The 25,000-nt window shown below is 49.6% G+C and overlaps 1 protein-coding gene across 1 annotated transcript in view; it reads left to right on the top strand.

The window, feature by feature from the left end:
• Positions 1 to 25,000, top strand: part of LOC121713258 (low-density lipoprotein receptor-related protein 1-like) — a 118,022-nt gene that overhangs the window by 29,871 nt on the left and 63,151 nt on the right. Inside the window, 5 exon segments of the mRNA XM_042097768.1 lie at positions 3,584 to 3,721; positions 14,068 to 14,187; positions 14,850 to 14,978; positions 15,190 to 15,444; positions 24,348 to 24,510. Of these exon segments, the coding sequence (XP_041953702.1) occupies positions 3,584 to 3,721; positions 14,068 to 14,187; positions 14,850 to 14,978; positions 15,190 to 15,444; positions 24,348 to 24,510 (805 nt within the window).

The raw sequence follows: 25,000 nt of genomic DNA on the forward strand, positions 1-25,000 counted from the left end.
GGCTCGCAGATCACAAGACGCCAGATAGGACGGCCAAGAGCTGTATATATAGAGAGTTCGGACAACTCAAATCATAGGCGCCATGTTTCATCCCAACGTCGGATGATTCTACAGTGTAACCCTATGGAGTGAATATGGTATGTTGAAATATATAGCTTATTTTCACCATTAACATGCCTATGAATGATATTATCAACGTTTTTCAGTATGTAAAGGCCCTTACGGAAATATTCCAGTTTATATTTACTGTTGATATCTTAAATGGCCCTGTAAAATGCCCATTGTAGTGAGTGACCACGTCGCCTAATCAGTCTGGGAGCATTGTTTACATGGAATGCTAGCGAACAAGCTAACGCTGGGATAATGCTTGGCTAACTTCAAACTTTAATTCTAAATGAATTTAAATTCTAAACTTTTGTGACAGATGGTATTACTATAATTTTCCTATGGAATGTTTTATCATAAGTGGAAGAGAGAAATTGACATTTACCTCACACAATATTGAGTAATTATTAGTCCTCCGGTTTTGTCTCTTGACCTTCTGCTCCCATACTCCCGCTTTTTTGAGTCACTGGGGAAATTGTTCAACTGTTTTCCGCTTCCCCATCTTGCACTGCAGTCACATGAGCAACAGTTTCGGCATTTTTTTTTTTATACATAATTGTATTTTTTAATCATTTAGATATGTTTTCCTCAGTTCACTGTACTATGTAAATGGGGACCTGCTGAATGTTGGGATGAAACATGGCGTCCATGAAACACGTGGTCACCTTGGGACCAATCGCTAACGGGATAGCTCAGAACATTCGATTCCCTAGACCCTTTCAAGAGAGGTTCCATTATCAGCATCATAGTTGGCCCCACAAGGCTTCCGTTTTAAGATTCCATATGTTATCTTAATGCAGAGGAAGTAGATTGGGAACCAAATAGAACATTCAAGCATTGTTTTAGTTTTTATTGTTGAAAGGATCTATATACGCCTCTGGGTTGGCCGGACGCTCAAGTCCTCTCCATCTGTTCCCAGAGTAGCCCTATATGACCGGGACAGATTGGAGTAATAAAGTCATCGTCCCTCTGAATGAGGTACAGGGGCTATTACAGCCAAGCTACTAAGCCTTAGAGGAATGTGTTGACTTTGTGTTGAGAGGACTTTTTTTTCACTAAGCACTCCACACAAGGTCTGCGGGGACGAAGGAAGCAATGAGGAAGTGGCGTTGGGCCTCTGGGTAGTGTAAGGGACCTCTTTATCCATCTGGACGTGATGAAGGGTCACTTGGATACATATGCAGTCAATGTGCTAGAAGTGATCTAACCACACTAAACCACACAGTGATGCATGAAGACCCTGATAGTAGTTCTGTTATTCAGGCCAATTTGGTTGAATTTGGTAGGTAGTTAATTGTCTCACGTGTTACATTATGAAGAAGATGCCAGGCTGAAGGAGAAGCCTGTAACTCTGGCTACTGTGGTCACTGCGGGTAGCCTTTGTGTCCGAGCCTTATGTGTGTCCCTACCGTCTGGCTGAAGTATTCAGCCATTTGTGCAGATTGCATGCTAATGAGCATTAGTGCTCCAAAGCAAACAACTCCTGTAGCCCACGTGTCCTCGAAAAATCAATATTTAACCCACTTGAACTTCTCTTACTCACTTACTTTCTTTCTTTCTTTCTCTTTCTCTCTTTCTCACTTTTTCTCACACACACACACACACACACACACACACACACACACACACACACACACACACACACACACACAAATATTATACATTCTCTACTGTTTTAGAGCACAGACAGACTCACACCTTATATGCTTAGGGAACAACCATGCAGAGGTGCCCTATTGAGTTGTTCACAATGGCCACTCCACACACACACACACACACACACACACACACACACACACACACACACTCCTCTTGAGTGCAGAACCATGCTGCTCTCTTCCTGTGAGAGGTAAACCCCCTTCCCTCCCTAGCCCCCAACTTCCAAAAATGGGTCAGCAGATGTGTGAGAGAGAGAGAGAGATGTGTGTGAGAGAGAGAGAGAGAGAGAGAGAGAGCCAAGATAAACAGTATGCTTTTCTGCATGGTCCTAGACAGAAAGAAAGTGCTATAAAGAGAACGCAGGTAAGGTAAATGGAAGAAAAGGTTTGAATGCTAATCATGCCATCCTCAGGCTCATGTGTGTAACCGTGTGTGTTCAATTGGCAGCTTCCTATTCTTATTTTACAAAGCACAGGTTTTATGCACTTAGGTAGGTTAAAAAAAGAATGTCAGGTCTGGAGATGATCATCCTTCTCCCTGTCTGTGGTCAAATATGTGCTGACACACTGAGGCTGGCGTGACCACAAGCACTCAGGACTCGCTGGCCCTTGCCTGCATCCGCTGCGTGCAGAGGAGCCACTTCCTGAATGTCTGAGACACCGGACAGTTGGAGTGACCAGATTGACATGACGTCACACTCAGATGTGGACGCACACACACACACACACACACACACACACACACACACACACACACACACACACACACTTGAAGTTGAGGGTCAAATTAGAGAATGACCTGTATGGCGTGCACACAAGATATTATGCGATTGTGTGCGATGATGTGCCGCAAGAGCGGAAGTTTCTAGAGTCCCTGGTGATCCAGCTGAGCAGTCTCTGGCTGTCCTAAGCCTCCGCCAGCGGTGATGGGCGCAAATGCGCTGTGACGTGTGGGATAGCTGCAGGCGGGGATGACTTTTTAGCTGATTATTTAATTAAAAATAAATGTTTGGGTTAAGGACCGTCTAATTCAAAGTGACAAGCGAGGGTCCGCACCCAATGAGCTGCTGGAGTCCAGCAGTGATTCAGAGTTGGTGAAAAGCATGAGTAACCACTGGTGAGCTTGCACAACACACACACACACACACACACACGCACACGCACACTCACACACACACACACACACACACACACTCACACTCTCTCACACACACACACACAACCCACACCAAAAGCAATAATGAAGCCTGAAGTAAATCAAGCACACAAAAGTTCAAATCCATGCTTTCACAGAAAGGTTATCTTGTTCTGCAACCAATACATTGTCAGTGTTGTAATTGTGTTTTGTTACGTGTTAATCTAATACACTTGTGAAAGAATTTCACCAAACTGAGTTATGGTTTTAAGCAAAACCAGACAAGATCATATTTCTTACAGTCCAGTGAAGGGCTGTTCACAGAGCTCTGCCCACATGTTTAAAATGCTTTTGTGTTTGTTTTAGAGGTGTTGGTATTAATCAAATTATCGATGCATCATTATGCGGACATGGATGATGCTGGATGCCGACCGTAATCAATTATCTGTCTGTCAGATTGTCTGCTGTGTTCAGACTTTGTTAAATAAAAAAGATTGTTTATATCTTATATCCTATATGGCTTTAATAGAGAAGTGTATTTGAGGCATCGTGATGCATCGATATATCAAATCGAATCACTGACATGATAATCATAATCGAATCAAATCGGGAGATCAAGGAAGATTCTCACCTCTAGTTTATTTGTATATTAATGATTGATATGCTCTGTGTTTGTGTTTTTCAGGTCATCACAGTCATGGGTCACAGTGTCCACCCAACGAGTTTGACTGCCGAGGCACAGATGTGTGTATCCACCTCAGCAAGTTGTGCGACGGGGTTCCAGACTGTTCTGATGGCCGCGACGAGGGGGCACACTGCCGAGGTATGCTGAGTGACACACACACACACACACACACACACACACACACTTGCATGTTCTTGCAAGCCTACACTAGAAGTCAGACCTTTCATTGGTGGCCAAAATGGCTTGGGCCTGATACTCTCAGGTCCCTAACTGTGCTAGAACATTCTATTGCTCAGTCATTCCTATTTGGCCCCCAGTTGTGAAGGCTCTTGTCTTTTCTTCCAGCAAATGTCCCATATGAGAACGTCAAACCTAAACTGGGAATATCATTAGCTCTTCTGTGTGCGTGGGACTAAAGCCAATGACAACATTTCATTCGCTCTAGCTGCTGCAGTGGTCACAGAAGAGCAGAACAACATGTCCTTATCTGGGCCTCCATCTCCGCTTGGCCATAATATGTCTGTTTGGGATTCTCTGCAATAGTTCTGATGGACCATTTTCATATGATCAATATTGTTTTGATAAAGTGACTGCCAGGTGTGGTTGCGAGTGCCATGCTACTAAGTGTTGATAGAACAGTCTAAAGCTCTTGGCTGTATGTGTTGGTATGCGCCCATGGACCAGAACGCCCCGCCAGCTTTGAACAATGGCTGCAAGTGTTGTGTGATGCAACTGTTTTTTTACCCCCCTGTTTTTGGAGTGTTATGCCACAATTGAATCCTAGGGGAGGCAACAGAACCCCTTTTTAATGAGCAGGCATGCGTGGAATGTGAATGACCCCCTACCATTTTCTTTGCTCTGAATTGCTGCAAACAAATAAAGCAACACAGTAATTACGATTGTGTGTGGGTGTATGTCGGTGTGTGTTTGTGTGTGTGTCGGTCGGTGTGTGTTTGTATGAGTATGCAGCAAAACACCTTGACAAATGACACATGTGGCTTGACAGTGACAGGATGTGTAATAGCCCCTGGTTGCATGGTTGCATGGGCACTTAGCACAGCATCTGCTGCGGGTGGCGAATGCCCCTGACTGTGATGCCCTCTATGTCACTCAGCCGGAGGCCACAGTCAGCTCGCGTGCCTTGACGCATGCGCATGATGAAGTGTATGTGTTCCTTTTAGGCAAATGCCTGAACGTGAAGGTTTCAGCAGTGACACACATAGCAAAGTCAACACTGTGTGTGTGTGTGTGTGTGTGTGTGTGTGTGTGTGTGTGTGTGTGTGTGTGTGTGTGTGTGTGTGGCTGGTAAAATGTTGTGGCCTTGTGAGACTGATCCTTGACCGATGCTGTGAGTCATAAGTAGACACACTGCAGTTTGACCTCCAGAGCAGTGGTTCATCTGCAACTGGGAACTGCACCAACACTCACTGTGTAGCTCCCCTACACACACACACACACACACACACACACACCAGACCTTTCCCTGCCAGTAGGCCACTGGGACTTTCACCTCTGGGCTCGTCCAGACAGGCGCCTGCAGGCCTCTTCCCTCGGCCATCCTGGGCCCAGGGGTCTGCAGCGGAGGACCGTTATCAGGCAGCTGCCGACAGGAGCAGAGCGCGGGAGTGCCGGCCTGTAATCATGCAGTGATGGAGCAAGGGGCGGGGCTTCGGCTTAAGTGAATGAGAGTGGTTAAGTGGTGTGTGTGTGTGTGTGTGTGTGTGTGTGGACAAGGCTGTGTTAAAGGAGGATACATTGGAGAGAGTGGAGAACCGGTTGCAGGAAGAAACCTGCACAGGCCCCCTTCGCATTTCTGTTGCGATGTCAATGTCCACCTTGTGCTTGTTGTTTCCACTTGCTCAGTGAAGCCTACCACCACTGTACAGCCAGCCAGCTGGCCGCACCCACCCCCCTCCTGCAGACCAGTGCCCGGTTGTTTTTCCCCCCTCTGGCTGCCTCTAACTGGCCGATTTATGTGTGCCGCTGTCAGAGGTTCCCTTTCATCAGCAGCAAACAGCTGCGGCTCCTGTTAAGTGGCGACGTGCGTCCACCTTCCAGGTGTTGTTGCTCCTGGGCTTTGCAGCGACCGCACGGGACACGCTCACGGAGAGATGAGAACGAATCCACCCCACCCCTTACTTAGCCTTGCCCCCCAACACCCCCCCCCCCCCCCCCCCCCCCACCTGAGATGCTGTAACAATAACCCAAATCCTCTCCTGTGTGGTCATTGTTGTCACAGGACCAGCGTGGCTCATATCGCTGTCCCCAAGAGCTCATTACAGGGCGGCTTTATGGCTTTATGGGCCCGATAAACAGGCTTGTTTATTACGGTGCCTGGAGGTGTCTCGAAGGCGCGGTGCCCCTCAGAGCAGGTGTGCCGTGCCGTGCCATGCCAGGCCATGTGTTCTGCTCCGTCAGCGCTGGTGTGGAGAAGGGCCAGACATTTGTTTATTGTGTTTACTTGTGTACTCTTTCATTTGGGGAAGTCAACACATTTGTTCCGCTTGTATGAGCCGTGTGTGTGTGTGTGTGTGTGCTCGCGTGCAGTTGTGTAGGCATGCGTGTGTGACTATGTTTCTGCGCAGACATGTAGACATTACGCAATTCCATGACCTAGTTTTTTTTTTTTTTTTTGCAGGTATGGTGTGTTTGTAGGCGTAAACCAAAAGTGAAATTGCACACCCACAGTAAATGTGTGCAGACACACAGCAAGTCCTCAGTCACGATCATCCATTCGGAGGCGTTAGGCCCCAGTGAGCCCTTTCTGCAGTAGCTCAGCGGAGGGGTCTCTAGGAACCTATGTGTGCTGGATGTGGGTCACTCTCACCTGCTAGTGGTTCAGCTGTGTTTAAGTAGCCTATATGTGGGTTCTTGTTGCGCTTTGCCTGCAGTGTTCAGTCCTTCAGGGGTGTGTGTGTGTGTGTGTGTGTGTGTGTGTGTGTGTGTGTGCCGGGTCAGGCTGGGTGTGTGTGTGCGTGTGTGCGCTGGGTCAGGCTGGTGGTGTTTGGGCTGTGTGGGATGTGTGTGTGTGTGTGTGTGTGTGTGTGTGCTCTCATCTGGCTCTGGACTCTGGTCTGTTTGCTGTCCTAGCTGAGAGGCGGGCCAGCTAACCATGAACAAACAGTGACTGGCAAACACAACCGCCCTCCGCCATGCCTTGCGCACGTGTGACTGGACTTACCAAAAGGAGCCTCACAACACCAGAGCCTGCCTCACCCCAGACTCCCTTGTGTTGAAGCCAGCCATGTCCTCTGTTTCCCTTAGAAAACAAATGCACCCTGTGTAGCCTCTGTAAGAGGGTGCAAACAAAATACAGTCAGGGTTCCCACGGGTCATGGAATTTCTGGAATATCATGGAATTTTAGAAAATGTATTCTTGAAAGTCAGGGAATTTGATCATTTTTGGGGCAAAGTCATGGAATATCAGGGAATTTTGTTGTAGCAGTTTAACATTTTCTTGCCAAAGTATACTAATACAAATGTATTTCTATGCAGAATTTGTATGTATCTGCTTATTATTATTTACTTGCTTGAGTAGCCCAACTGAGTTTATTCAATGTCCATTTATTCATCTCCTGCTCTAAAAAAGTAAAAGATTCTTGACCGCTACCCGGTGCTCTGAAATCATTGGTCGCTACATTGTACTATTCATTAGTAAGTCATGGAAATTCAGGTTTTTTGTCAGGGAAAAGTCATGGACTTTTGACTTAGAGTGGGAACCCTGTACAGTACAAAAAAGAGCATGAATGCAATACAAATAGACCATCCCTGTCTCTCGAGTGCAGTGTCTAAAAGGTTTGAGGCCCCAGCGTTGAGTGGTTACAAGTGCATGTGTTCCAACTATATGAATTTGACTGGGAAGCATATAACTGATAATCTGCTACCGTTCAGCAGGGCTTATGTGCCAGTTGGCTTGCCTGGCTTAGGTTTTCAGAGCTTGGAGTATGTGTTTAAAATCCACACAGTTCTCTTGAAGCGATCAGGACAGCAATGGCCGCTGGACAGGGCAGTGGTTGTGCCAGATCTCTCCAGTGTTATCCAGAATCAGAGTTGGCACGTGTCTGTTGTATGGAATTGTGTGGCATTCCTTACTTGTGTGGTGTAAGGATCCGTGTGTTGAGTTTGCACATTAGGAGGTACATGGGAAGGTAGATTGTACCAAGAGTCACATGAGTAACTCACTTCTATCTCTATACCCTCACTGCCCCCCCCCCCCTCTCTCTCTCTCTCCCTCCCTTTCTTTAATTTTTCTCTCTCTCGCCCTCTCTCTCTTTCTTTCTGTCTCCCTCTCTCTCTTCTTGTCCTCCTCGCCTCTGCTTGCCCTGGTGCTTGTCAGCTGTGAAATATTGATTGGACAGTGTGCAGCAGTTAGGAGGAAACATGAAAGTTTTATCGGTGCCCTGAAACGCTGGCGGGGTGCCAGGTGGTCCATGTGGGGATGGCAAGCCTCTTAAGACCACATCCTGACGCCTGACATCCCCTCTCCCTCCTCCTGATGCCTGACATCCCCTCTCCCTCCTCATGGGAGCTGTGCTGCTCCATCCTTTCACAGGCAGACCCCTAAGAGAGGGCAGTCACATTAGTGTTGCTCTCGTTTCGTGTGTGTGTGTGTGTGGCAGTGGAGTGTGTTTGTTTGTTTGTTTGGACAGCCCTCCATTAAGAGTCCAGAGCAGCCTGGATAACCTGAAGCTTTTTAATGACTGATCTGAGAACAGCTCTTTTTTCGTCTTTGCACCAATTTAGCTTCACAAGACAGCAACAACGAAAGAGATCATTGGCCCCAAAAAAAAAAAAAAAAAATGGTGTGAAGGCATTAAGCGAATCAGGGCAGGTTTGTTTTCCTCCCCTGCGCTTGTGTGTGTGTGTGTGTGTGTGTGAGACTCGGCGATGTTTTTGCGGATGACTGCAGCCTGCTGTTGCATGCTGGGCCTCTTCACTGAGCTGAGGCTCAGAGCGTACCCACCCGCCCCTGGCAGCCCATGCGCTCACTCAGCGGGCGCTCGCTTCCTCCACACCACTTCAAATGTAAAAACGCAGTTTAGCACATTAGACCACTGGCCCGTTCCCTTCCTCATATTATCCTCTGAAATGGACGGACGGACACTTGATGATGGCACGGTCTACATACAGCGCTAACTGCTGCTGCGCTATAGGTGGCTCCATGAACAGATATCGGAGACGGTGTTTCCCATAGAATTGAATTCTATTTGTGGTGGTACGTTTGCAGAATTAACCTGAATGCAACAGTTTTTAACATATTAGTGCAGTGTGGTTATGATTCTAACTAGATTTAAGCACAATTTAGTACAACCAGGAAAATCATTGTGTGGTGGTCAATGTTGATATTGTGGTGGGCCGCCACAAATAAGTCAATGTATGGGAAACACTGGGAGAGTGAGATGTGAGCTGGGTTGGCTGTTCGGTGTTGAAAAGTGGCTGAATGTTTTTAACACGCTCAGTATTGGCCGGTCTGTTTGCGTCATGGGCACCAATCACCTTCAAGGATCACATCCCCTCTGGAATGCAGTCAGCGGAGGCTCAACTGCATATCGTCTAAGCAATTACATTCAATTCTTTTTTAATCAAAGAGCTAATTGAGGGCATCGATTAGATCTAAATGGTTGTTTGCTGGATGCCTGCTGTGCTTGAGAACTGTGTTCGGGTTCTTTTACATGAGGGGGGTTAGGTGCAACAGTACAATAGTTAGTGGAGCTACTGCCACTCATCCTCTCTGCTGCTTTGCTTTGTGCTCAAGGGGGGGCAGTAGTGGTGTGTGTAGTCAGGGCAATAGTGGAGTGTGTGTGTGTGTGTGTGTGTGTGTGTGTGTGTGTGTGTGTGTAGTGAGGGCAGTAGTGGTGTGTGTGTAGTGAGGGCAGTAGTGGTGTATGTGTGTGTGTAGTGGTGTGTGTGTAGTGAGGGCAGTAGTGGTGTGTGTGGTGAGGGCAGTAGTGGTGTGTGTGTAGTGAGGGCAGTAGTGGTGTATGTGTGTGTGTAGTGGTGTGTGTGTAGTGAGGGCAGTAGTGGTGTGTGTGTGTGTGTGTGTAGTGAGGGCAGTAGTGGTGTGTGTGTGTAGTGAGGGCAGTAGTGGTGTGTGTGTAGAGAGGGCAGTAGTGGTGTGTGTGTGTGTAGAGAGGGCAGTAGTGGTGTGTGTGTGTAGTGAGGGCAGTAGTGGTGTGTGTGTAGTGAGGGCAGTAGTGGTGTATGTGTGTGTGTAGTGGTGTGTGTAGTGAGGGCAGTAGTGGTGTGTGTGGTGAGGGCAGTAGTGGTGTGTGTGTAGTGAGGGCAGTAGTGGTGTATGTGTGTGTGTAGTGGTGTGTGTGTAGTGAGGGCAGTAGTGGTGTGTGTGTGTGTGTGTAGTGAGGGCAGTAGTGGTGTGTGTGTGTAGTGAGGGCAGTAGTGGTGTGTGTGTAGAGAGGGCAGTAGTGGTGTGTGTGTGTGTAGAGAGGGCAGTAGTGGTGTGTGTGTGTGTAGAGAGGGCAGTAGTGGTGTGTGTGTGTAGAGAGGGCAGTAGTGGTGTGTGTAGAGAGGGCAGTAGTGGTGTGTGTAGAGAGGGCAGTAGTGGTGTGTGTAGAGAGGGCAGTAGTGGTGTGTGTAGAGAGGGCAGTAGTGGAGTGTGTGTGTGTAGTGAGGGCAGTAGTGGTGTGTGTGTGTGTAGTGAGGGCAGTAGTGGTGTGTGTGTAGAGAGGGCAGTAGTGGTGTGTGTGTGTGTAGTGAGGGCAGTAGTGGTGTGTGTGTGTGTAGTGAGGGCAGTAGTGGTGTGTGTGTAGTGAGGGCAGTAGTGGTGTGTGTGTAGTGAGGGCAGTAGTGGTGTGTGTGTAGTGAGGGCAGTAGTGGTGTATGTGTGTGTAGAGAGGGCAGTAGTGGTGTGTGTGTGTGTGTAGTGGTGTGTGTGTAGTGAGGGCAGTAGTGGAGTGTGTGTGTGTAGAGAGGGCAGTAGTGGTGTGTGTGTGTGTAGAGAGGGCAGTAGTGGTGTGTGTGTGTGTAGAGAGGGCAGTAGTGGTGTGTGTGTGTGTAGAGAGGGCAGTAGTGGTGTGTGTGTGTAGAGAGGGCAGTAGTGGTGTGTGTGTGTGTGTGTAGAGAGGGCAGTAGTGGTGTGTGTGTGTAGAGAGGGCAGTAGTGGTGTGTGTGTGTGTGTGTAGTGAGGGCAGTAGTGGTGTGTGTGTAGTGAGGGCAGTAGTGGTGTGTGTGTGTGTGTGTAGTGAGGGCAGTAGTGGTGTGTGTGTAGTGAGGGCAGTAGTGGTGTGTGTGTAGAGAGGGCAGTAGTGGTGTGTGTGTGTGTAGAGAGGGCAGTAGTGGTGTGTGTAGTGAGGGCAGTAGTGGTGTGTGTGTAGTGGTGTGTGTGTGTGTGTGTGTGTGTGTAGAGAGGGCAGTAGTGGAGTGTGTAGTGGTGTGTGTGTGTGTGTGTGTGTGTGTGTGTAGTGAGGGCAGTAGTGGAGTGTGTAGTGGTGTGTGTGTGTGTGTGTGTGTGTAGTGAGGGCAGTAGTGGAGTGTGTGTAGTGAGGGCAGTAGTGGTGTGTGTAGTGGTGTGTGTGTGTGTGTGTGTGTGTGTAGAGAGGGCAGTAGTGGAGTGTGTAGTGGTGTGTAGTGGTGTGTGTGTGTGTGTGTGTAGTGAGGGCAGTAGTGGTGTGTGTGTAGTGAGGGCAGTAGTGGAGTGTGTAGTGAGGGCAGTAGTGGAGTGTGTAGTGGTGTGTAGTGGTGTGTGTGTGTGTGTAGTGAGGGCAGTAGTGGAGTGTGTAGTGGTGTGTAGTGGTGTGTGTGTGTGTGTGTGTGTGTAGTGAGGGCAGTAGTGGAGTGTGTAGTGAGGGCAGTAGTGGAGTGTATAGTGGTGTGTGTGTGTGTGTGTGTGTGTGTGTAGTGAAGGCAGTAGTGGAGTGTATAGTGGTGTGTGTGTGTGTGTGTGTGTGTGTAGTGAGGGCAGTAGTGGAGTGTATAGTGGTGTGTGTGTGTGTGTGTGTGTGTGTAGTGAGGGCAGTAGTGGTGTGTGTAGTGAGGGCAGTAGTGGTGTGTGTAGTGGTGTGTGTGTGTGTGTGTGTGTGTGTAGAGAGGGCAGTAGTGGAGTGTGTAGTGGTGTGTGTGTGTGTGTGTAGTGAGGGCAGTAGTGGAGTGTGTAGTGGTGTGTGTGTGTGTGTGTGTGTGTGTAGTGAGGGCAGTAGTGAGGGCAGTAGTGGAGTGTGTGTAGTGAGGGCAGTAGTGGAGTGTGTAGTGGTGTGTGTGTGTGTGTGTAGTGAGGGCAGTAGTGGTGTGTGTAGTGAGGGCAGTAGTGGAGTGTGTAGTGGTGTGTAGTGGTGTGTGTGTGTGTGTGTAGAGAGGGCAGTAGTGGTGTGTGTGTGTAGTGAGGGCAGTAGTGGTGTGTGTGTGTAGTGAGGGCAGTAGTGGTGTGTGTGTAGTGGTGTGTGTGTGTGTGTAGTGGTGTGTGTAGTGAGGGCAGTAGTGGTGTGTGTAGTGAGGGCAGTAGTGGTGTGTGTGTGTGTAGAGAGGGCAGTAGTGGTGTGTGTGTAGTGAGGGCAGTAGTGGTGTGTGTGTGTGTGTGTGTAGTGAGGGCAGTAGTGGTGTGTGTGTGTAGTGAGGGCAGTAGTGGTGTGTGTAGTGAGGGCAGTAGTGGTGTGTATAGTGGTGTGTGTGTGTGTAGTGAGGGCAGTAGTGGAGTGTATAGTGGTGTGTGTGTGTGTAGTGAGGGCAGTAGTGGAGTGTATAGTGGTGTGTGTGTGTGTGTAGTGAGGGCAGTAGTGGTGTGTGTGTGTGTGTGTGTATGTGTGTGTAGTGAGGGCAGTAGTGGTGTATGTGTGTGTAGTGAGGGCAGTAGTGGAGTGTATAGTGGTGTGTGTGTGTGTGTGTGTGTGTAGTGAGGGCAGTAGTGGTGTGTGTGTGTGTGTGTAGTGAGGGCAGTAGTGGTGTGTGTGTGTGTGTGTGTGTGTAGTGAGGGCAGTAGTGGTGTGTGTAGTGAGGTCTGGAGGTCACCGTTTTGCTTGTCCCCTAGTCCAGTGGGGGCCGAGGCCAGGAGGGGGTGCCAGGGGGGCCTCAGTAAGTTGGAAGGAAAAATAAAAGCAACAAATAAATACATTTGAAAAAAATTAAATATACCTATTACTATGAGTGTTGTTATACAATGCCATTATAATAATTTGTTGCATATCTGAACATTATATTTTCCATGATAATGACTGGGAATAATAGTAGAGTGATAGCTCTTATATAGCAGAAAGCCCCCAAATGCAATTTTTACACACTGTATGCTCCAAGTGCTTGTGGCTAAAATAATTATTAGGATTAGCTTAATGTATTTTTACATTTGCCGTAGTATTGTCGATGGGTTTAATAACACATCAAGGGGGTCCTTGAACAGAACCTAGTGGTATTTGGGGGGCCTTGTCGTGGAAAAGTTTGGGAACGCCTGCCCTAGTCCACGGCTCGGCTCCCAAAGCCCCGTGGACTGATCTGAGCCCAGGCGCTCAGTGGGCATGTGCAGCTCTTGTTTCTTCATGTTTAGCAAACAACAACAGATTAACCCTTAAAGGAGTACCGTCACACCGGTGTGACGGGAATGTTGAGAAATGAACGTTCTAAAGAATATCTGGGTTCATTGAATTCAACATAGAATTTTAGAACCTTCAATTGTTGCGGAACTTAGAATGTTCAAAAAAACCTCCTTTTAAGGGTTAATCGCCAGGTGCCACAGGCTCTGGCAGATCTGGTTTCGCCTACACCCTTACGTCACGGTAATTACACGCCTACACCCTTACGTCACGGTAATCACACGCCGACTGGGCGGCCGGAGAGAGAGAGAGACGCTGTGCCATATGGGACCTCCGCTGACTGTCCTGGGATGATCACTCTTCAGGCAGCAGCCTGCCTTTTGGAGGGCTCGTCGTCATGCAGCATTTGAGGTCTGATTGGTTTCCCAATGCTCTGGCCCTTTGCCACGGGGGAGATGTCCAGCGTTTTAATCTCAGCACAGGTTTTGCCCGTGCCTGTGGGCAGATTTAAAGGGCTCTCGCGTTGTCGTCCTCGTCCCAGTCCAGCCCCTTCGCGGTCTTCTCCCGCTGACTCCTGCCCTTCCTTACCCCCACCCCACCCCCCACTGACAGATCTGCTCATCGGATGCCAATGCACGGCCGCCTGTGGAAATCTGATATGATTAGAGCGAGAGAGGCAGGGAAAGACAAAGAGAGAGAGAGAAAGAGAGAGATAGTGGCTGGATTATGATAAGCATCTTAAGACTGATCTGCAAACAGCCAGCCAGCCAGCCAGCCCCCCCCATGATTCCTTTATCTCCTCAGATCTCTTTGTCTCCTTGTTTGTTTTGTCACCGTCTATCTTATCTCCTCCCAAGCATGGACTTGGTTTGCTAGAGTAATCTTTAGCTTACGTTAGCGCTATTAATCCTGCTCTTCTAGTTGTGTTGGTGTTCCTGCTGTGGTTGTTAGCGGGTCTAATTTGCACTGTTCCTCGAGTGTGTTTGACGCTGTGTGTTATTGCCTTTGCAGAGCTGAGGCCCAACTGCACGACCCATGGCTGCCAGTACAAGTGCGCGGTCACCGCGGCGGGCCCCAAGTGCTACTGTAAGAACGGCTACGAGGTGGCGGAGGATGGCAAGATGTGCAAAGGTGAGTGCAAAAGTTCTTCTGTCTTTTTTTCCCCCAATGTATGCACTCAGATCATTCAGTGAGGGTCTTGGTTCTTGGCATCTTATTGAATTGCACATAATTTGTGCAAACCAAAGGTCTGGCCTTTTATGTGTAAAGTCCCTGTGTAAGATTTTGTGAGCAAGTCTTCAGTTAAAGGGACACCACGTTTTCGTGTTAATTAATCATCTTCGTAAGTCGGTATATGGTTAAATGACTCATTACGGTGCGAATAAAGGCTCTCTTGCCCGCCCCTACTGCCTGTAGGAAGAATATCCCACTTGCAAGTTCGGTGTATCCTACACGCCGACCGAAGCAGGATCACAGGAGCACAGAGGCAGGCTAAAAAAACGCTAGAGATTGTTGCAAACGTGTGTATAATGGCAGAGCCGGCGAAGAAGCAGCGAAAACCCTTGACGGAAGACACAAAGAAAAGGAAAAGAGCTTCAGACCGAGCCAGAGGGAGTTTCGTAGAGAAAAAGCATCAGGCTTGCCTGGTGTCCCTTTAATCAGCAATCCTGTTTATTCTCAGGTCCCTGTAATTGCGATTACTACTAATCCCATTTTGTGTGTGTGTGTGTGTGTGTGTGTGTGTGTGTGTGTGTGTGTGTGTGTGTGTGTGTGCGTGCTCTCTGTGCCAACAGACTTTAATGAGTGTGCAGTGTATGGGACCTGCAGTCAGAACTGCACCAACCTGGACGGCTCCTACACCTGCACCTGTGTGGAGGGCTACCTGTCCCAGCCGGACAATCGCTCCTGCAAGGCCAAAAATGGTAGGCTGCAATTCCTTCTTTCTCTTTTATTTCTGTCCCCCTCTCTCATATATCCTCAGTGATATAAGTACAGAAGACTTGTCGAGAATCATTAAACAGCCATGGGCGCACGCTGATGATGGACCATTGCATACTTAACTTGCTGTGCTCTCCAAACCCTATTTTCCTGCTCTCCTCCCCACCTGTCCCCTCCTGTTCACCTCCTGTCCAGTCCCAGTGGAGCGTCCACCCCTGCTCCTCATCGCCAACTCGCAGAGCATCCAGGCCACGCACCTGAGCGGCCTGCTGCCCTTCTCCGTGCCCACCAAGCAGACCACGGCTATGGACTTCATCTATGCCGAGGAGACCGTCTGCTGGATCCACATGGGTGACGGCCCAGGCAACAAACAGCTCAAGTGTGCCAAGATCTCCAACGCCAAGCTCTTCACGGACGTCCACGTGGTCAACATCTCCCTCAGCCTGCACCGTGAGTACCCTGCCCCTCACATTCTCTCTGTGGCGGTCAACAACTGAATTGGTCAGAGTGGAGCTTATTAATAACGGTATATCCAAGTGAGAAATTGGCTGTTGTTGACATACTGCAAGTGTAATGCAATTCCCTTTGGCAGCAGTAGCTGTAGTTGCTCAGGGAAGGAAACTGTTTCTATGAGTGCTCTTCTGGGCCGCAGTGGCTTGTATGATTACAGCCTGCAGTTGTAAATGTCTGGATAACTGGTGGAATTGGTAGCTGAATACGCCTTGGCCTGGCTTTGTCCAGACTCATCCTGTTGTCCATTCACCCTAACGAAGTGTGTCTGATGGCTTGGCCCATTCTTTATGGTCCTCAGCTCAGATGTCACTCCTGGTTTTATAGTTCTGGGCGCCGTTCTACGCTCGGGGATGACACATATTTGTAAAGCTTTCCCACACTGAACAAAAGGCGCTGTCAGTTCAGTGGAAACTGCACGGTGGCAAAATCGGCAAAATCTCAACCGCCCTTTCCAGTACGCAACACCACAACACAGGATAAAAAAGCAACTCTTGCAAAAACTGCTTAGCCAAGCAGTATTGTTCCTTCCTTAGATGTGAGGAATGAGATCTGTGTGTAACTGTGACTAACATGGCACTAATTTAAGCCAGGACAGTGAGCTCCTACTCCAGTGAGCTCCTACTCTTACTCCAGGCCAGTGAGCTCCTACTCCAGTGAGCTCCTACTCTTACTCCAGGCCAGTGAGCTCCTACTCCAGTGAGCTCCTACTCTTACTCCAGGCCAGTGAGCTCCTACTCCAGTGAGCTCCTACTCTTACTCCAGGCCAGTGAGCTCCTACTCCAGTGAGCTCCTACTCTTACTCCAGGCCAGTGAGCTCCTACTCCAGTGAGCTCCTACTCCAGTGAGCTCCTACTCCAGTGAGCTCCTACTCCAGGCCAGTGAGCTCCTACTCCAGTGAGCGCCTACTCCAGGCCAGTGAGCTCCTACTCCAGTGAGCTCCTACTCCAGTGAGCTCCTACTCCAGGCCAGTGAGCTCCTACTCCAGGCCAGTGAGCTCCTACTCAGGCCCATCGGAGAGAAAGAAATCGAGCAGGAATCGGAGAAAAAAAAAAGCGATCGCTGGTGAACCTCTTGTCATCTCAGGAGGGGAGGGGGTGATGAGATTTGTCGAGCTTTGTCAGTATCTCAGCCGCTCACTCCCTCTGCTCAACAGATCCCTCCCCACTGGAGGAACAGCGCTGGGGGGGGGGGGGGGGGGGGATGGTGCACTTCTACAGCAGATTGCACTTCAGGGTTTGTGTTGGCGTTGGCTTATGGATCGGATGCTTAGGCAGGCATTCTAAGAGGTGGCCTTAGACTCAGGTGGAAGCCGATGAGTCTTCAGAAAGGGAAATGTCAGGGGTGCCTTTTTAAAAGCTCTGCACCGAACCACACCACAACGCACAGAGCCAAGGCGCCTCCAACTCACCGCACTGCACGGACGCCCAGACAGCTGTGTGTGTGTGTGTGTGTGTGTGTGTGTGTGTGTGTGTGTGTGTGTGTGTGTGTGTGTGTGAGTGTGAGTGTGTGTGAGTGTGCACTCAGCAGGGGCACTTAAGGGACTGGGAAGTTATGTCCAGATTTGTTTTTATCCTGCTGCCGCATGTCACTTTTAGCCCCAGATATGTTTAAAGCAAAATTCCATCCACGGCAGACAGGGATGTCCATTTGTCATAAGGCCTCAGCATATTCTCAGTGTGCCCCTCACTCTATTATTTGTGCCAGTCTGTGTGTTTGTGAGCAAATGAGAATGTGAGCATGCGAGAGAAGCACACAAACAAGTGCTGACTGGAACAATGTGCCGCGGGCAAGAAAAAAGCGCCAAGGAAGCAGGTTTGAGAAGATGCTGAGACCCAAGACGGGACTTTGAGGAAGCTGCGACCTAGACGCACTTTAGGGAAGTGTGAGGTTATTTTTAATGAGCATGAGGTCTGAATCATGAGATGGTTTTAAACTGCAAGCACATTTCGCAAACGTCTCATTGGGAACATAACTTACAAGACTGACATTGGAACGCCACAAGCATTAGGCATCCGCTCGGTGTATTCATTCTCAATCTGAGAAATGACTGTCAGTCGTAGACTCCAGAATTGCAAAATGGGTTCTGCACAAACAGACGCTATCTGTACTAATTTTCATGGCATTCTTTCGGAGTGACACCACCTCTGCTAATAAGATCTTATTAGTGTAGCGGCTGCTATTAGGTGAGCGAAGCGACAGATGATTGTGTGTGTGTGTGTGTGTGTGTGTGTTTCTGCATTTCTGCATGCAGGGTGTTGGTATCTCCAGTCATAACCCACCTCTGCACATGTTGCATAAAGGATGTGTGTCACTGTGCATTCAAAATCCCCACCTGCACAATGCAACTGTGGGATTGGCAAGTAATGAGAGAGTATGCATGCATGTGTGCATGTGTTTGGTGCAGAAAGAGACAGACATGGAAAGAGAGACCGTTTGTTATGTGGTATAAAAATATTTCATTTAGAGTGTCTGTGTCTGTGTCTGTGTCTGTGTAGCAATTGCTGTAGAGGTTTGCAGAGGTTTGACCCTCTGTCACTGTACTCAATCAGAAATGAATAGAGGACTGAAAGAAACCTGATCAATGACCAGTTTTCCAGCTCTTATCTGGCACAGTTCAGTTGATTCAGGAGCACCCTGGCTGATGTGAGAGCAGTGATGGGCTTTTGGTGATTATCGATGGGCATTGTGGAGGTCATTTGGAGATGTTTGCGCTGTGGCGTTGGGGTTTTTGGGCTGCTGGGAGCGGAAGCGCTGTCCAGAACGAGTCTGACCGATGAGATGGCAGAGGAAGTGAAGGATGCCTCTCCAGTGTTGTGGTCACGCTGTATTGCTTAACCCTGCCACATACCAGACAGGCCAAAGGAAACGATGACCGAGCAAGTGTGCCCCCCCCCCACTTCCCGGAGCTTGCTCCCCACTCCTCCTCACATTCCAGCCTCCTCAGCTCTACTCCCCTTTCCCAATCTCTGCACATGACCGGCAGCATGCGTTCCAGGGTGCGGTGGGGTGTGTGTCACGCAAACGGCCTCGTCTGTGGTGAAATCTGCAAGGGCGGCTGTCTGCTCTGCTGGGATGGTTGTGTCCCGGTTATGCTGCCGCTCTGACTTTGAGCTCCGCAAGGTCAGACCACTCAGGTCCGCCAGCACCGTCTTCTGTGTGTGTGTGTGTGTGTGTGTGTGTGTGTGTGTGTGTGTGTGTGTGTGTGTGTGTGTGTGTGTGTGTGTGTGTGTTTCCTGCTCTGCCCTTCAGAGAGAGAGGGAGGACTAAATTGAGCTTTAACTTGTCTGGCTCCGAGTCTTTACCATAGGCCGCACTATGACAGGGCTGCGGTTGAAAAGATGAGCGGGTCCTCTGAAAGCGCTTCGCCTGAAACAGCTCTTTTAAGTCCCTGCAGCGTCTGAAGATTCTTCCCAGTGTGATCACTGAGCCCCTTAGAATAATCTCCCAGAATGCACCTGGTGTCGTCGACTCTGTGACATGGAGGAGGCATGTCAGTGACGGTTCAGTTTTCTCCCAAATGATGCCTATTCGGCACCGACGGGAGGATTGGAAGTCGTGAGTGCAGGGAGACTTCATGTAAGAAAAGAGAGTTAGGTTGTGTTCTCTCTTTCTTTCTTTCTTTCTTTCTTTCTTTCTCTCTTCTCTCTCTCTCTCTCTCTCTCTCTCTCTCTCTCTCTCTCTCTCTCTCTCTCTCTCTCTCTCTCTCTCTGGTGTGAGCTCCAGCTGAGGTATGCCCAGCGCGGCGTGGCGGGTGAAGGGCCCGGTGTCCTGGCGGGGTGCGTGGGGAGACGGGAGGCAGACTGATGAGCGGCGCTCTCTCACAGAGGGCTCTGATTTATGGCTGCTGCATGCTGGGAGGATGAGCGTTCCAGATGTGCCCCCGTGACCACGCTTCTCCTGTGAAAATAAGCACGACATGAAAGAACGGGGCAGAGTCTCTCTCTCTCTCTCTCTCTCTCTCTCACTCTATCTATCTTTCTCTCTCACTCTTTCTTTTTCTTTCTCTTCCTCTCTCTCTCTCTCTCTCTCTCTCTCTCTCTCTCTCTCTCTCTCTCTCTCTCTCTCTCTCTCTCTCTCTCTCCCTCCCTCTCTGTCTACACACACACACACACACACACACACCCACACCCACACATGCTCGCACTCTTAGGCACTTCCAGTAAGTGCTCTGGAGTCCCGTGGTGTAAAGAGGTGGGGGTGGTGGCGAGGGCGAGGGGGTGTTCGGTGTCTTTTTCCACGTCTGATGGATGTGTCACACCCGTCCTTCCTCACCGCTCCGAGATGTCACGCTGCCTCTTCGGCCCAGCGCCGCCCCTTCCTGAACTCTGTGCGAATTGTATTTTTGTATATATCAACCCCCACCAAACCCTGTTGTGCCACTGATAATGATGATGGCCTTCTCCTGACTAAGGCTTCCCTGTGCCGGAGGCTGCCAAAAACGCCTGCAGCCCGTGGGATCGCCGGATGATTGCCTGATTCATGGCTCTGCCTGAGCAGGAGGAGGGCTGGAATGCCGTCAGAGTTCTCCAGGCCAGCCACTGGGGCTCATTTGGCTGCTGGTGTCCGTCCGCATGTGCTGAAGTCATCACTAATCGGCCAAATCTCTACATCCCTTTACGAATGAAAACACATACACATACACTCACACTCTCACTCTCACTCTCACTCTCACTCTCACACACACACACACACACACACACACACACACCAGGAGGTTGGGAGTCTCTAAGAGCAGAGAGGAATGTTAAATCTGCACAAAGCGCTGGACACCAGTGCTCATACACGAGACTGACTGGCCTCCACCTTGGCCAATTCCACAGAGCCGCGCTCCTTAAAAGGGGGCAGACTTTCACCAGTGACCAGAATGTGTCATGCATTGTCTGAGGGGTAGCCTCTTGCACCCAAAACATCTCCTTCAGTGTGCTTCACAAAGGTGAGGGGCCCTTCACTCCCTGGCTGCAGTTTGTGTGTATGTGTTGGGGGCGATGCATTCAGCGTTTAGCTCATTAAGCCAGCCTGTGTTTGGCTCCACGCTTCGCTGAGGCTCCGCTGAAGTGATCCTGCTTTGAAAAGAGACGTCCATTCAGCTGGGGCCGGTGTGGGGGTGTGTGCGCAGTCTCTCTGGCCCTGAACACATTCACTGCTTTGTTCGGCCTCTGTGCGTTCGTTTTCAAGCTTGAGGTTTTTTGTGCCGACACTCACCGCACCTCGCTGTCCACCTCCCGTTCCTGTCATCCTCATCCTCATCCTCATCCTCACTCAGCGCTCAGTGGCCCAGACAGAACGATGGGATTACGGCGATGCTGAAGTGATCGACTCCCAGCCAGCAGCTGACCCTGGGCCACGGGGATCAGGGCCAGATCAGGCTCAGATCAGAGCCGCTATCGGCTACTAGCCTGATTTGGTTTTGGGTGTGTGAGCTGAAGTCTTCTCACCTGCTTTTGAGCTGCGTCCAGTTGGCAAGGGCAGGGGATTTGCCTCAAGGAATTCATGGATATGAATGAGTCAGTTTTTGCAAAAACTTCAAGGAGCAGGGGTGGTCACTAGAGGGATGAGTCATCATGATTCTGATCCCCTGCTAGGCATGAGCTGGAGGGGTGGGGGGGGGGGGGGGGGGGGGTAGAAAGTGAGGGAGAGAAAAGTGGGAGAGATGATTTTTGTGTACTGTAGGAGAAAAGTGGGAGAGATGACTTTTGTGTACTGTAGGAGAAAAGTGGGAGAGATGACTTTTGTGTACTGTAGGCTTGCGTAAGGTTCCGGTAATTTCTGCAGTAAATGAACGCAGGCCTCCTCTGCCTACAGTTCTGGGCAGGGTCGTTGCGTAGAGGAGGAGGAGGCTCTGGAAAGGGATGGATAGAGGGGTGGGGGAAGAAGGACTGGAAGAGTGGAAGGGGGAGGACCCTGAGTGTGGAGGGACGTAGGGTGGATTCGAGTGTGGAGGGGCGTAGGGTGGATTCGAGTGTGGAGGGGCGTAGGGTGGATTCGAGTGTGGAGGGGCGTAGGGTGGATTCGAGTGTGGAGGGGCTTAGGGTGGACTCATGATACGTTTCCCGGCAAGACCTTGTTTTCAGCTTTGGCAGGGAGCTAAGTTTGATTTGGACATTGGATATTACTCTGGAGAAATAAGAATGGCTGTTCCTTTCTCTGTCTCTTCCCCTGTCTCTCTTTTTGGGTGTTTATGTGGCTCAGAACTGTTCCTTCTGCTTTGTATCTGAGCCGTAATCAATGGCGTGTGGAGCTAGCACAGCTGGGGCTGTTTAAGCTGTGTGTGTGTGTGTGTGTGTGATGCCCCAGGAGTCAGCTCAACTTCAGGCCCCGTAAGACAGTGTTGCACAATGGCCAAGTTTCCATTAAAAAGAAATCAGAACCCCCCCACATCTCTCTCTCTCTCTCTCTCTCTCTCCCTCTCTCTCTCTCCTCCCTGTGTGCTCTCTCCATTTAGCAGCTCTAGCTCTGGGTTTGATCGCTCAATCCATTCAGCCTGTCCATCAGGAATTCCTCTGCTCCGTCCCCTTCTATTTAAATGGGAAATCATATTTACGATGCCCCCCCCCCCCCCCTCCTATCCCTCAACATTAGATGGAGAGCTGTTATGCCAAAAACACAGTCAACAATGGAGTTCCGTTCTGGACAGGAGCCACCTGCTCCAAAGCTAGCTGTGAAATATAGCATGCGCTTGCTTGGCAGAGCCACAAAGGGGGCTTTGCTGGAGGGGTTCAGCATGGGTGTGAAACACTGCATTAGTGACACACACACACACACACACACACACACACACACACACACACACACACACACACACACAGGAGAAGTCAGTCACTGGTACAGAGAAACTCGGATCCGTTAAAGTTCCCCAAAAAGCATGTTTTTTTTTTGGATGGGGGTAGGGAGTTGTGCCCTCAGGAATGGAGGGGTGAAGAACATAATGGCATGGAAAGAAGCCTTGTGTGTGTGTGTGTGAGGGCGCCTTAAGTGCATGTGGGGTTGCCGTGCATCAGCTCAAAAGCTGAAAGGAAATGAAGGTGGCAGCTGTTTAGGCACAAAGCATCATGGGAGGCAGCTGGGACACTGCCTGCCCGGTCTCTACCCACTCTCAGAAAGAGTCTTATTGTTTGTGTTTGCGTGTGTGAGAGAGATAGAGAGAGAGGTAGAGATGAAGAGAGGGAAAGAGAGAGAGAGAGAGAGAGAGGGAGGGAGAACAAGAGCGTGGGGGCAGCCTGTAGAGGCTTCCATATTCTGCCACCATTATTTCAGTCTTCAGTGCCAGAGAGAGGCTGCTTTATCTGCCCCCCCCCCCCTCTCTCTCCCTCTCTCTCTCTCTCTCTTTCTCTTTCTCTCCCCTCCCCCTCTTGGAGTGTGTACAAAAGCTAGCACTGAAGAAGTGGGAGAGTTAAAGCCAGAGCAGTGCCACTAAGAAGAGGACCCAGTGCCTTTACACAGTCTACTGGGAAGATTCCCCTTCTCTTCAGTCCAACTCGTCCAGTCCGCATGTCCCATGGGCAAGTGCACCACCAGCCACTTCTCCTGGGTCAGCAGTTCCACTGGCAGGTGCCTCAGCAACCAGACCTCCATGTGGGCATGAGCAGCTGCAACCGCACGCTGTAACCGCACGCTGTGACGCTTATTAGGGACCTGTTATGGGAATCAGTGGTGAAATGCAGGCATTTTAGGAGCCCCTTTCTCCCACTCAGTGCCTGTGTCTTAACATGTGCCTCTAGCCCACAGTGTTTTGATGAGGCCTTTTTATTAGCATGCTCATTTGTTGGTGTATATGTTTGTCCGGACATGTTTAGTGTTTTGGAAGTGGAAGGCTTTGTAGGACTGGGTTTCCACATGTTGAATGAACAATGTGAAGTCTTGTGACTTCAGTGAGTCAGCCTCTGGCCAGGGCTAATATATGGACACACACACACACACACACACACACACACACACACACAGATGCAAAATTCTCCAGCCACTGTTTATTGCTTTTATGCCAAAGGCTTGAAGAATGTTTGTTTTGTGAAGCTGCAGTGTTGTAGTCTCCACATCCATAGATCAGCTGTACATCCGCTCATGCCTTTTGGATTGTGTTTGTACTGAGCAAAAATCCACTGCGCATGAAGTGAAGTATGAATTCCGGCTGCTTTCTTTCGAATAAAAAGAATCACAGAGAAACGTCAACAAACATTCCATCTCCGCACACATCCGTTACTCCGTCTAACATCCCCAGCACATTCTGCTTGACCAATCAGACAGTCCTAAATGCCATGTTTCATGTCCGCTCCTCCTTCAGCTCTGTCAAGAGACATCCTTTTTGTTTGCTGATGTCTGTAGTTGGCGTATTTGCAGCCAGTCTCACTTATGAAGATGCTGTGAAATATAATGCTACGTAGCAATTCTGTTTTGATCTGCACTTTGTATGTTGTTGTGCACCAATGTGCAGAATGGGAATATGATGACTGTGGTGATGCAGGTTGGGATGGATAGAGAGGGGTGAGGAGGAGAAAGAAGATGGATGTGTGTCTCTGTCCCCCGCTGTGCTCTTGCTGGTGGGTGGGCTGTGGTCTCAGTCCAGCACACCTGATTGGGGTGCAGCTCAGAGTGGGCCATCCTTCATCTCTCTCTCCGTCTTAGCCCCCCCACCACCTCAATCAATCCACTCGCCACGCCCCAGCAAACAGCTGACCTCCAGCTATCCATCTGCAGAGCGGCCCCAATAACACACATCAAGCCCGCACACTCATCAGAGGAGGATGACTGCAAAAACTCATCAATCTCTGTGACTGACTCTTTTCTCTCTTTTTTTTCCCTCTCTCTCTCTCTCTCACTGTCTCTCCGCTGTCTTTCTCTCTCAGATGTGGAGCAAATGGCCATCGACTGGCTAACAGGAAACTTTTACTTTGTGGACGATATGGACGACCGCATCTTCGTCTGCAGCAAAGACGGTTCCACCTGCGTCACCTTGCTGGACCAGGAGCTCTACAACCCCAAGGCCATTGCCCTGGACCCCACCATGGGGTGAGGCGCCCCCCCCCTCCTCCCAAACCACCCTCCCACATCCTCAGTGCCCATCTGTTTAATCCCTCATCTGTAAATCAGTGCTGGCCTCTGTTCCTCTTTTTCATTTGCATACTGATTGTGCAAGAATATTTTGGCCAACTCCCTTCCCCTGGTGTCAGCAACTATCACCGACACACAGAAGTCACAGCTCGTCACAGACGTCACAGAAGTGTTGCTCAGAGTTCGCCGATTCAGTGGCATTCTCTTTACGCCATCTGATTTGTGCAAGGAGAATGAAAACTCGTACTGGTGTAATTGATCTAATTATTTGTGTGTATATCTGAGGTAGTCAGGTTGGAAGTACTTGATTTAATTTAGAGGTGGAATGACCTAACGTCGAGAGAGGGGGATTGAGAAAGTATTCTGTGAGTCAGACTATGGACTAGGTCACATATTCTTAGTGGTATTTAGTCACACACACATTTCTCTGGTCAGTCTCTTACTTCTC

The sequence above is a fragment of the Alosa sapidissima genome, chromosome 7 (assembly GCF_018492685.1).
Source record: "Alosa sapidissima isolate fAloSap1 chromosome 7, fAloSap1.pri, whole genome shotgun sequence".
Classification (NCBI taxonomy): domain Eukaryota; kingdom Metazoa; phylum Chordata; class Actinopteri; order Clupeiformes; family Clupeidae; genus Alosa; species Alosa sapidissima.